This window comes from Ursus arctos, unplaced genomic scaffold (assembly GCF_023065955.2).
Source record: "Ursus arctos isolate Adak ecotype North America unplaced genomic scaffold, UrsArc2.0 scaffold_20, whole genome shotgun sequence".
Taxonomy (NCBI): Eukaryota; Metazoa; Chordata; class Mammalia; order Carnivora; family Ursidae; genus Ursus; species Ursus arctos.
The window spans coordinates 41,920,541-41,933,940 of record NW_026622875.1 but is presented as its reverse complement, the minus strand read 5'-3'; the positions used below and the strand labels follow the sequence as shown (position 1 = coordinate 41,933,940).

Here is a 13,400-nt window from a genome sequence, read left to right as displayed (position 1 = left end):
AATTTGGCTGTTTTTATGATAGCATTTTTATATTTTTATTACATGGAGAAAGAATGGTATGTCTGCTAGAATTTATCTTGAAACTTTTCTTTTTGGTTTTGTTTCTGTAAGACTTGGGAGAGTCCTGAGATTCGAGGCATTCATGAAGATTTGGGGAACAGCACAGCAATGCTAATGCTAATGTTAACAGTAGACACTCATTATCATTAACTGGCAAATGGTAGGGATGCTGGCACCGAAGTCTATTATGCCACACTTGTTTAAATAAATTTGTTTAACAGATCAAGTGGTGGGAATCCTGATGGATTTTGTTATACCCATCAAACTAATTGAGAGCTACAACATTTTTATCTATTTATTTATAGTCGAGAATGACTTTCTAATGATTTGATGGCACATAAAGGCCATATAATATAGCTCATATTTAGGGAATGTTTACTATGTGTCTGGTACATCACCCTGTTTAGTAACCACATCCCCCACTTTTATAGAGTAGGAAACTGAGGCACAAGGAATTAAGTGACATTCTCAAGATCATACAGCCAGCCAGCTGATAGCTGGAAAACAGATCTGAACCCAAACACTACATCTTTGCAATATATGCCTCTAGCCACTGAGAAACCTTTTAAATGACTTGGGAAATTAAATTCCAGTTCAAAAAATAGTCGGATAATCCTTGATTCAGAGTAAACATGGTTGTTAAATATCTTCACCTATCAATCCTTCTTCTCCGTTATTTAGTCTATGGCCCCATGAGCAATTTCTTCCCATCCAACGGTGTCAGCAGTCACTCTTGCTCTTTGTCTATCTCTGCCCTGCTAAAAGAATCTCCCTGGCTTGCTGCTCACAAGCCTTCATGGATAGGTACCCCAAATCCCATCCATTCTTTCTTAGAAGGTAAGCGAGGTAACTCAGCATACGGTTTTGGTTGTGGCTCCCATTCTTTCTCACTGTACATCCTAAGATGTAACCATGATGTCAAAGACTTCTACTGTTTGCTTTTACTATTCCCTTCTCCCGAAAATTGGCCCCTCTCCCATTCCTTACTATCAAATCTCATCTATTTCTAAGACCCAAATTGAGTGATACCGCTTCCACAAATAACTTTCCTTTATTTTGCATTCTGGAAGCAATCTTTCTCTTCCCAAAGCAATCTTTCACGGTTGCAGCACTATGTTCTTCCTTGTTTTGGAAATGCTTGTCTACATGTCTTATTTCCAGATGAGATTATGTATTTCCCAATGCCAGCAACTTTGACTTTGCCTCTGGTTTACTGTATCCTCCATTTGGTGGGTTCTTGGTCTGTTTTTGTCAAATTGAATTACGGTTTAAGAATTGAGTTACGTCATGATCATGTATAACTTCATGGCCAGAATAAAAGAAACACCAATGGTGTTGTTTTAAAGATTTATTTATTTATTTATTTAAGAGAGCGCGCAGGCATGAGTAGGGGTGGAGGCAGAGGGAGAGGGAGAGAGAAATCCCAATTAGACTCTGTGCTGAGTGGGGAGCCTGATGTGGGGCTCGATCACTACCCTGAGATCATGACCTGAGCTGAAACCAAGAGTCAGAAGCTCAATGGACCGAGCCACCCAGGCGCCCCACAAAGGGTGGTTTTTGCCTCTAATTTTCCAACTTTGAAGCCCATGCTGACTAGACCTATTGTGTCTCCTTTCAACACCACTTTCTTGTTAACACCTGGTGGGGTTAACTAAAGTGAATTTAACAGCTCCTCTTTCTTTAACCAATTTTAGAATTTGCAGTTTGTTGTCTGACAAGTTTGCATGGCATAGCTTTTTGTGAAGTCTTTCACATGTATAAAAATGCATATTTGTAATGCTTGAATTATTCAGAAAGTAGGTGGTTCTAAGAAGAAATGAAAATGTCCTCAATGATATGAAGGTCCCAAGGTTCACAGAATTCATTTCTAATTCTGTTTATCAAACCTTAATTCATTTTTCATTTTGAAATAATAAATGTTATTCTGAACACCCTATTCTCCTTTTATTTGAATAGTATGGAGAAGAAAGATATTGGAAAGAATAAATCAAGCATTTATTTATATCTTGCTTGTTCCAGAAAGAAAGTAGGGAGGATTTTTCAAAGATACACAAAGTATGACAGTTTATCATAAATTAAAACTAGGGCCAATGAAGAAAGAAGAACAAGGGTTAGGGACAAAGTAGAGCGAGGCACACAGAGATGCCATCAAAATATGCAAGTGGGTCACACATTTGGCTCTGAGATTTTTAGCAGTCAGTTTGAAAAGAGAAATTTGGGAGTAGGGCTCACTCACCTGAATTTCTGATCTAACAAGATCTGGCCTGTTATTTGCAAATGGACCAAAATGGCCAATTAATCGGTTGCAGAGGAAATTTACTTTGTGGTTTCGGCAGAGAATCGCAAAGAACTGAATGTCCTTTATCTGAATCTCTAATGAGCCAAGCCACTTCTCTATTGTTTCCTTGTGTTCCAATGTTCTACTTTCTTTCTTTGTCTTGACTGTTCTATCTCTGTGTGCCTTGTTTAACCACATTAGAGCTTGCTGTTCTGTTGGACAGTCCAACAGTGGGACAGAACACTGAGGGGGCAGGGTTAGAATAACCATAACCCAGTAAAGACAAATAATTCAAGGAAAGGAATTGCCCCAGGGTTGTTGAAGCAAAGTGAAATTACAAAGTTGGTTGGAGATTTCACCAGAGGTTTCCACAAATCTTGAAGTAATCTGCTAAGAGCTGGAATTCAGATTTCTTCCCCTACATTCAAAGTCACAGGAAGCTGAGAAGTTGGTTCGCAATAAGTAAAAAAGGTAGAAGAAAGAACAAATGAATTCATTATAGACCAATTAATGACCTTGAAATGGAAGAGGTTTTGATAAATACTGTGGAAAGAAAAGGCATAAGGCACAGTTCCTGTGTTCTGAGGGATGAGGTATGGGAGAGGCAGTCACAGCACATGAGAAGGCAAGACACGAGTCCTGCATGAGTGGTACGGACGGCGGTGTATGGATTTTGACAGGCATAAGGAGTCCACTTTTCATTCGAATCACAGGAAGGAGATGGTTCTTGGAAAATGGGCCGGTTTTGCATCAGTGGAATTGGTGGAAAGGCATCCATCAGTGAAGTGAGTAAAATAATCAGATATCTGAGAAAGGGCAGTAACAAGCATTTAAGTGAAATGGTGGCAAGACGTTCCTGTTGGAAGTAGTCATACCTACAGCTGGATGACATTGTGCAGCGTCTGAAGGCCCATCTACACATTTTGTATTTGATCCCATAAGCACTAGGGAATGTTGACATTTCCAATCAGAAGTGACACAATCACGTTTTTAGGAAAGTCCTTCGTTTCAGTCTGTAAGTCTCTTCACTTTCCGCTCATACTATTCAAGCTGCTCAGGTGCCTCTCATTTTCTAGAGCACACGTAGCTGTCCTCTGTCTTCCAGCCCATAAAAGTCTGTCTGGAGTACTCTGAAACACTCTTGGCATCCTGGTCCATGGCCCGCCCTGTCTCTCCTTTACTTTCTACTGCAACAAACCCTTGTTCACTCATCTTGCAGCCTGTTCTCATGCTGGCTCACCCCTCCCCCACCCCATGGGACTCTGAACTCCTTGAAGGCAGAGGCTGTGGTTGTTCCGCTTCCTATATGCCCAGTGCCTCATCACACTTCTGACAAATTATGTGTCTGCAACAAAAGTGTGGAACGGATGGACGCATCTAGAAGTGGTGAACAATGCAACAATTTAGGAACGAGACAGAAGATAAAGTAAGCGTTCATTCAAGTTTCCCCCTTGAGTCCATACTGTGTGCCAGGCTCTGTGAGAGGTGCTAAGAACACAAAGATAGACAGATAGGATGCTGCCCTCAGGGTGGCCGTGTTCAAAGGGAAGAGGCTGATGTGTAAACTAGACAGGTGTGGTAAGTGCTATAAGAGAGGTCAGCGTAGTAATGCCACCAGGAAGGGAGGGAACCGGTGTGCCAAGAAGGCTGGGGCAGGTGCTCAGCAGGAGGCTGTTTGAGCTGAGCCCTGAAACATGATCGGGAGTCGCCATCTACAATACACGCCCAGGCGTGGAGTGGTCAAACACTACGGTAGTTTCCGGGACAAGTGACCAATTCAGTGCAGCCAGAACTTGGGGCCCAGTTTTATATTTGCCTGACCTGTTTGGTTTATTCATTTATTTATTTACATTATAGGGGCTAGTGGATTCTTATTTTAGTCCGTGGTAGATATCTTATCAAATCCTGCATAGCAAATCGTTCTAAAATTTAGTGGTTTAAAGCAACACTGATCATTTACTGTCTCTCACCCATTTCCTGAGTCATGAATTCAGAGCAATTGGCCTGGAGGGTTCTGGTTCAGGTCCCTGATGGGGTTCCTGCTAAGTGCTGTGATCCTCTCAACACCAGCCGGGGCTGGCAAGTGGGCGCTGTTTGTGGGTGAGAGGCCTCTCCCCAGGGTTGTTTGTCCTCACAGCATGAAGTCTGGGGATTCCCCCAGAACCAACCCCTCTACACATTTACAGAAACAGTTTAGTCCTTTCAAATATTGTGCAAAGAGATGATGCTGGACTGGAGGACAGGAACAGAGCACAGGGAGAGATTTTCATCTCAGCATGAAAAAAGCCTTGGGCAAGAGTAGAACTCTGAAAAGCAAGAGGACTGACTCAGGATAGTGTTTCTCAGCACTAGAGATACATGCACAGATGGTGGAGGACTGAGAATGTTGGAGAGGGAGGCAGGTTGCCTGGATTTGAATACGAGCTCTGCCCCTTGCTAGCTAGGTGACCCTTAGGCAAGTCACTCAGCCCCTGTGTGCCTTAGTTTTCTCATCTAGAAAATGATATTTATCTCATAGGGTTGTTATAAGGATTAAATATATTTAATACTTGCAAAGCACTTTGAACAGTGCCTGGCATGTGGTGAGCGCCATGTAAGTATCATCTATGATGATGGCGGTCATGAAGATGAATGATGGTTGGGTCCTGTGCCTTTTGAATAGGTTTTCAAATCCAAGTGCCTGCAAATCCATCACTCATGGGAAAGGACAGGACACATTGTAAAATGATCTCTGTCAATTTGTGTTATGGGAATTTATTATGTCCAAAGTTTCAGATGTTGGGTTGCCCAGAATAATCTGTCAAATGTAGTATGCTTTAGAAGAACTAATGGCTTAATGTGAAGAAATCTGTAAGGGGCGGCTCACATGGATACCCTGATGGTGACAATCCCAGGGGGTGAGCGGTATCATCCAGGTTTTACTGGACCTCCTACAGTAGATGTTGAAGAATACGGAGAGCCCAAGGAATTGGGGAGGCAAGGGAAAAGGCTCTGGGTTTTGAATTGGACTCTGAACTCACATTGTTTTTGTCAGAAGAGGGCTGGTTGCTTCAAGGTTCCTTCTATTAAGTTCATGGTCTTTGCAACTATAGCAGCCAAGTCCATCTTACCTACTGAGTCTCCATGAGTTGATTCCCAATTCTGGCTGCCTGTTCCGCCGGCAAAGGGAATGGCTGTAGGCTGTGGCAGCTTTCCACCCCTCTTCCCTGAGTGGACTGGACCATTTTTCTCTGTGCTGACCACTTCCCTCTTGTGATCAGTGTTCTGGGAGTTGTGGTAATGGCAGGGGGTTTGAAACACCTTGGACCCGGAAAATCCACTTCCTGTTTGCTACATAGTGATGTTTCCTCTGTAACACTGGAACATTTGCTCATTGCTGTGACTTCATGGCCAATGTCATTTGGGTTATCACATCCAGGGGTCATCTAATTTGTAAGGACACATTTTAGTTGGTTAGCCAATTCATCTGTATGGTGGGAATAATCATGAGGATTAAAAGTATTTATAAAGCACTCGGAAACTATGCCAGGCACATAGCAAATGCTTTATAAATACTAACTCACTTAGTTTTCGTAATAACTCTGCACACAATTATTATTATTATTTCCATTTCGATGATGTGGAAACTAATCCACAGGGAGATTAGTAACATTTCCAAGATCATGCAGCTGCCTCTTGGTAGTTTTAAACCAGGGCATCTGGCCTAGAGTTAGTTCTCTTAGCCAATAAGCCTTGCTCTCTCCAGTGCCCATGGCCCGTTGTCTTGTGGTGTTTGTGGGTTGATTGGCCCACTCTACTGAGATGGAAAAGTAGTTTAACAGGATGAAAGATTTATTATTAATGTTTTGAGAATGCAGCTGTGCTGGCATATGATGAAGGAATTTTTTTTTTTTTTGCTAGCCATTAAACAATGTCATTATTATAATGCATCTTTTTAGAAGCTGACTGCCTAATGGGAAGTCAGACATACTCTTTTTGGATAGGGAAATGATGTCTTCATGTGGATTAGTGTCAAATATTTTGGCAGAATAAGGTAAGTACAACATATAGTAGTTTTGTTTGATAAATATATAGAATGGGAAAGTGGATCCTTTATTTATTTCTATTGTGTTCTATTTACCTCATCTGTAATAATTTCACTAGCTATAGAATATCCTTCATTTGTACTTTGGAAAGAATAAGGTATTGGTTTGCACTATGCTCAGCTTTACCATGGTACAAAAAAACAATCCTCGGGGTTATCCCAGTCATAGGTACATATTGGTAGATGAAACTATTTTAATACCGATAACTTACAATTTATTATGTAAATAATTACAAGTTCATATTGTAAGTGGGGGGCATACTTGAGGTGTTATAGTTAATTTAAGCAATTTTTTTCTTTTTCTTTTTTTTAAGCAAATTTTTACTTTTCTTTTGGTGAATTCATGACTTTTATAAATGTGATTGACTAATCAAGATGTTCAGACTGATTAAAAGGAATAGAATCTTCTTTACCTTTATGTCCCTAACACCTGGCAAGCACTGTGTATGATTGGCAAATGTTGAAGAATGATGACTTTGGGGTTTCACACTCTACCAGAGAGTTCTAGCTGGATCTGGAAACTCTCTATTCTGGTGGCGCATTCGAATCACCCAAGCAGCTTCAAAAACTCCTAATGCTCAGGCCTGACTGTGTTCAAAGTGCTTCTCATGTTGAGCTGCCATTATAGTCCAAGGGAGACTGAAAATACATAAATAACTGTAAGATATGGCAGGTGGTGTTACAAACTATGAAGAAAAATAAAGCAGCGTAAGGTAGAGAGAATAAATGTTTAAGTCAAAGATGTTTGAATCTTGGGAAACTACATTGGCTTGGCTCTCATGTTAATTATTGGTTTGGGAAAAAGCTCATTCCCTTTATTTGGCCTCCATTTACCCCTTCCCCCCATTTTGTTACTTTCTTTATTGTTATCCTCATGAGTCCTGGGCTCCTATTTCTGCAGCTTCCAGCCATTAACTTCGATAGTGCCCAGAATAGCATGACGAAGACCGAGCACGTCATCAAGGTGGGTGGACACAGAGCCCGAAGTCAGTGGCATGAGTCCACAGAAGCAGTTGAACTGGAAAATTTTAGGTAAGAATCCAGTATCTCCCTTGCCTTCAGCAACCTATTCTAATTAGCCTCAAACTTTGTCACAGGAGCTAAAATTTAAAGCTGTCTAAAAATTTACCACGGGGAGTCTTAACTTAATCATTTTAGTTCATGCTTAAATCATTCCCAGAAGTAGTGTGTAAATACAGCTTAATGGCTGCATCTGGAACCAGCCTGGGAGTTTCAGGACACCTTGCTGAGATACCTTTGGCATTTGGTCCATGAGAAAGTGGTTTCAGGTTGTTGACCTGGCCTGGTTGATTCCAGGCTTTGTCTTCAGCTTTTGGTCTGTCCATACCTTGCCAGCACTGAGGAGGCATAGAAGAAGCCATTGCTGTGAGCAGATGTGGTGGCTAAGGACTGTGGTTGTCAAAGCAATTGAGGTTTTCAGTTGAAGGGATTGCACCTCACCTTTAACATGGAAACCGTCAATCCATGCTCCTCTCTCCTATTGCCATTTAAACCTCCTAGGAGTTGCACAGTCTGTGGGCCACTCCCCTTCCAGGAGCTGGTTCTCTCAGTTTTACAGTGTGCTGACATCATTTGGCACTCAGTGCCATGTAAATAATGAATGGCACGAAATAACAAGATGAATATTCTAGAACGATCATTTATTTATTTGTCCTAGATTTTTGTCTCCCTGTCATTTTATGACAATGAATTTAATATTCCACAAAATCACATGACATTATGCGGTTTGTATTTAGTGCGGAACACTAAATTCCCTAAAACTTCTTACATAGTAAGTCTACTAGATACTAAGAATGCATTACAGCCCTCACCTGGCTAGGGTAGGGACATGCTCACTGTCCAAGGACATCTGAAAGACTACAAAGGCAGAACAGTACAAATGATGATATAAGGCCATAGAACTTGCTTTGAGGTGGTATGTTCATGTAATTCCAGCTTATTTGGCCTGGATCTTAAACCTGGTCTATTTTCATATGCACAAAAATAGTATATCATATATTTTATAGCAATGTCACCATTTTGTACATTATCTCATATCCTCTCCCAGTTTTAAAGTGGACTGTTTTGCGGTATTTATAACCTCTTCAATTGGCTGTAATAGCAGAAGAAAGAAGCTGAAGATGGGATGCCTCCAGACTTTGTTAAACACACACAGACACACACAGACACATACCCATACACAGCAAACAATCAGTAACCACAGAAACTTTTCACGGCTGAGGGGTGTAGGCCGTGTTTGATGAATCCATATTACCTACAGGGAAATATGCATGGTAAGCGCTGGTGTTAATGGCTATAGCAGCCAGTGGGGGTGTGGGTGGGAAAACGAAGGGAAGAATTGCGTACTGCCTCATGCACAGCGTCTAGATACTATGTTCTCATCATTCTTTCGCTTCGTATCCCCTTTTCCACCCCCTGAACAAGTTTAGCTATGAAGTGTTTATGAGGAATAATTTAGTTACTTGGTGAAATGAAGTACGTATGCTCGATCTTTATTATTATTTATAATTGACTTTCTAGTTCCTTTTTTAACAGTCGATATGTACCTTTAGCAATATGTTAAATCCCGAGAATCCTTCAATATCTGCGTGAATACAGATGATCTGTGCCTGCAATAGGAGCTCTGAGGCAGCCTAAAAAATTTCGGTTACAAAATGCTTTTCTGTTTGTTCCATATCAGCATAAACTACAAGAATGAGAGAAACTTCAGCAAACATCCCCAGCATAAGCTATTTCAGGAGATCTTTACAGCCTTGGTGAAAAACAGACTCATCTGCAGGTAAGATTCTCCCAGAAAAGACCAACAATTTACCCAAGAATGGCATATTCCTAGCATATGGTTTGAAGCAGTTTATGAGATTGAACATACATCATACTTGAAAGATAAAATAGAGCAAATATCATTTAGCAGGAGGCAGATGAATAGGCACTGCAGGCGATCTCATTCAAATTACTCTGGTTAAGTACTGCATTTAGCCAAATGTTATAACAGATACGGTAAAATGGCATAACCCGGGTTATACTGTTTTTCTTACTTTTCTTACTTTGAATCTGGATACTCGGGAGGAGTTTATTGTCAGGGTCCTTATGAAACAGACATTGGGTAACCCCATGGCCAACATCCTCCTGGGATACTTCTGTGGTTGATACAAAGACTGATTAAATGGGCTGCCCCAGCCTTGACCCTGGGGAAAGGATGAATGTATAACCTCCAGTCATGGCCCAGTGATGATGTTTCTTCTCAGGACCAAGTCAGATGTGCTCTCCATTACTCTTCCTTGTCTTAACACAGGTGCAGTGTTGGGACTGTAGAGAAGGATTAGCAAGACCTCTAGATTCTGTCTCACAAACATCAGGGATTTTCAGTGAGCCATTGACTAGTGTTGAATTGCAGTCAGGACTAAATTTTCTATCCATTTGGGCTGCTTGAAGTGCGAGCTGGTGATGCTACTGCTAGATATGAGGTGACTCCTGGCACTGTGTCATGGTGGGACCTTGCCTTCTATTCTTCCCTGGAGGCCCAGGCTCTCTCCCCCAAGTATCAGCTGGGAAGATGCCTATAAAGAACCTTGAATCTCCCCCATTGCTGTGGGACTTGATTGAGATACCTGAATTCTGCCCCAGTGAGATGGGAAAAAATTACTCCTATTCTGGAAAATAGGAGAAATACTAATAATTTAATGCCTGGACCAAGTGACTCGGTCCAGTGCAATGGCTGACTTTAAGTAGAACAGTATGGTGGTGGGTCCTCCATGATGAATCAGCTACTAAATATGCCTACCTAAGTGGTGGTCTAATGATTTGATCTTTTGCAGGGGGGTTATTTAGTATGATGTTTTTAAGTATTGGATAGTGGCTGCCAAATACATTGGTTTAGTTTAAAGCAATCCAGGATTGGGACTGCATCTGTTATGCCTTTGTACTTGATTTAGGCAGAGGATTATTAGACTGGCTCAGATAATACAAAAAACCTAAAATCTTTATCATGGTTATGGAATTGGGTCCCTGCTCAGTTCTTGACAATATACTCCGAGATTGTTGAAAGATTAATGAACGCTACTACAAAGGACATGAAGTTGTCCTGGACTGTTTTCTTCTTGAACTTAAACAGAGTAGAACAATGGGTAATAGCAGAATAATTATGCCTGAAATGGTATTAGGAAATGATGTTCTTTAATTTGTTTTGAAGACGACTATCATGGACTCTTCAAGAGATGTCCAGTAGACCATTTATCAGGTCAGTACTTTGAGGAAGGCAGAATATTTCCTATATTAAAGATGTGAGAGATGTCACTGTGTCTGCAGTCTGAGGGCACTAGATGCAGAAATTGTTAGGGAAACTAATCGGGCAAGGGTTGGCATCCAACAGTCGAAAAGATCTTAACAATTCTGAAGTTAAGAGATCCCTTGTCAGGACCTTTTCAAATTCTTAGTGATTAATGAGGCATCTTAGATTGGATGGAATTACTGACTTGCAACATGAGTAGTCCCTGGAAATCTTCAAACTAGGAAGAGATGATTATAGATGTCTTTGCTTTCATAGTACGAGAAGGAATTTAGGAATGTTGAACATCAAGGGCATCCTTTTATGTCATCCTTTGGCTGCTGACAGATTGTTACGTTCAGTTCTATTCTAAAAGCAGGGTTGGGTCAAAGATGGCTTAAGTGTAAAGGTCTTCCATTGTTTCTCTCCCCATATGACCTTGCTAAGATAGCCAGATTTACCTTTTCTCCTCCTTTTCCCTCTAAATTTAGACTTATAAAAGAATTACATCTCAGGGCCTTTGCTGGTATAGCTTCCTGTCCTTTTCTTTGCAAACATCAGATTTAATGTTGGCTGGAAAGCTTGGATTCGATTCAATAAATAAATTTTTGAATATCTACTGTGTGCAGAGAAGAGAGGGAATAAACAGTGGGGAAGGAAGAGAGGGTGAAAATACAAAGATGACTAGGACGCATGATCCCTTTCTTCTAGGGACTCAGCATCTAGTCTGGTCAGCAAAATATTTACCCACTATCCCAATACAAGGGAAAATATGGTGGATATAAACTATTTATTTATATTATGACAACTAAGTACTGGGGGAGGTGGAAGAACCGTGGACTTTGGTCTTTGGTCCAGTTCAGGCTGTAGGCAAGATTGGACATATTCAGGTGCTATGCCATTCAGGTTTACCCTGAGGATGTGGCTGAGTGGGAATTTTGTCTCATGTGTAGAGTGTGAGCCCTTCCAAGTCCTAAGTCGGTTTATGCCCGAGTGATGCTGTTCTTTCTCTTGATCTATTTCATTCTCCCCAACTGCAATCTTCCCCTAAACCACACTTCTGGATACCTCCTTTCTGGGTGCTTTTCCTAAGATTGACCTGTGATTACTCCCTTGTTCTCAGAACTGAAATCGCCAGCTGGCATCTGAAATGAGACAGGACTTGTTAATCCAGGGTCAGATGAGGTGACGCTGTAAGCATTGCAAACACCTCATGGTCGAGCTCAAAAGGCAAGGAAAGTATTGTGTCTGAAGCTGAGGTTACTGCTGGTTACATGTGGTCATGAATCTTGATGTGTAGCAGAGTATGGAAGCAAATTTTGATCTTCCAACTCTCCCTTCTGCCATAATGTCATTTGTCTGTAGGAGAGTCTACTATTCGAAAATAAATCCACCCCCTTCCCTGTCATCTGCCTGTCCAGGGAAGTACAAAGTGTGCTTGGTATCCAAGACCAGGTTGTCACGAGGTCGTACAGGGAAGTAAAACTTATCACAAAGTTGACATTTCCTCTAATTAACTGCTTATAAAATTGGCCTCTACTCAGATATCTCTTCTGTGTATCTGTTCTTCTGAGCTCCCTCTTTGTTGGTCCATTCCTTGCTGATTGCCGGACCACGTGCAGATCCTATTACACAGCGCAAATATAACATAATCTAGTTGTGAAGTTAACTTGCAAATCTAGCTAAAGATATAGAATTTCCTGAAGATACTAAAAGTGATGGGGCTGACCTGTTGGGATCCAGCAAAGGAGGCACTGGCAGAATGAGACCACTGACAATTGAAGAAGAGGGTATTAACAAGGAAGATGACGAAGTGGGACTTGAAAAAAGCACAGTTGGACCAACAAAGGTTAGGAGAGGACTTTAGGACAAATTGATGACTCTTTCTAATATATTTGCAAAAATGAACCTCTTTTTGCTGCAAAAGTAAAAAATGAATTCAGGGATGTTGGATCATGTTACATGATTGGTCAGAAAAAGTATGCTCCAAAACGTCAGCAGAGTCCATTCCTGCTTTGTTCTGGTTATTAGGGCAGAGTTGCAATTATAACTTAAATTTTGTTAAATGTAAGATAAAATAGATCTTAGTTTCATAGTATATATTTTAAGATCATGTTTTCATTAAATCTTGTCCCCTGCTATTTAATATGAAATTTAGTGTTATTTAAAGTGATTTCACTTAACCGGTCTCTTCCTGGTACGATTATCCCACAATTGCCAGGATATCCTCCCTTCCCCTGCCTGTAACTTTTATAGAGATAAGTATATACAAGGTTTTCAAATTTCAGTTAAAAGAAAACCACCTGATCCATTTAGCATGACCTTTTTGGTCTAAAAATGCAATCACTTTTCTAATAACAAGTTGGTATCATTACTATTTTACATCCTATTTTCGGAAATATCATGTTTTGGAAATGAGTCTGTAGGAAGTCTAGATCGGGAAGATATTTATTTATACTCCACACAAGAGCTTAAGAACTGCTTGAGATAGGGGGCGCCTGGGTGGCACAGTTAGTTAGGCATCTGACTCTTGGTTTCGGCTCAGGTCTGACCTCAGGGTTGTGAGATAAATCCCCTCATCAGGCTCAGCATAGAGTCTGCTTGGGTTTCTCTCTCTCTCTCTCTCTGCCCCTCCCCAACCCCTAAAATAAATAAATACATCTTAAAAAAAAAAAAAGAACCCCTTGATTCAG

At 40.9% G+C, this 13,400-nt stretch overlaps 1 protein-coding gene across 1 annotated transcript in view; it reads left to right on the top strand.

Moving 5' to 3' along the window:
* NEK10 (NIMA related kinase 10) overlaps positions 1-13,400 on the top strand; it is a 214,918-nt gene that overhangs the window by 16,622 nt on the left and 184,896 nt on the right. Inside the window, exons 4-5 of the mRNA XM_044383351.3 lie at positions 7,324-7,454; positions 9,124-9,222. Coding sequence (XP_044239286.2) covers positions 7,324-7,454; positions 9,124-9,222 — 230 coding nt within the window. The remainder of the gene's footprint in view (positions 1-7,323; positions 7,455-9,123; positions 9,223-13,400) is intronic.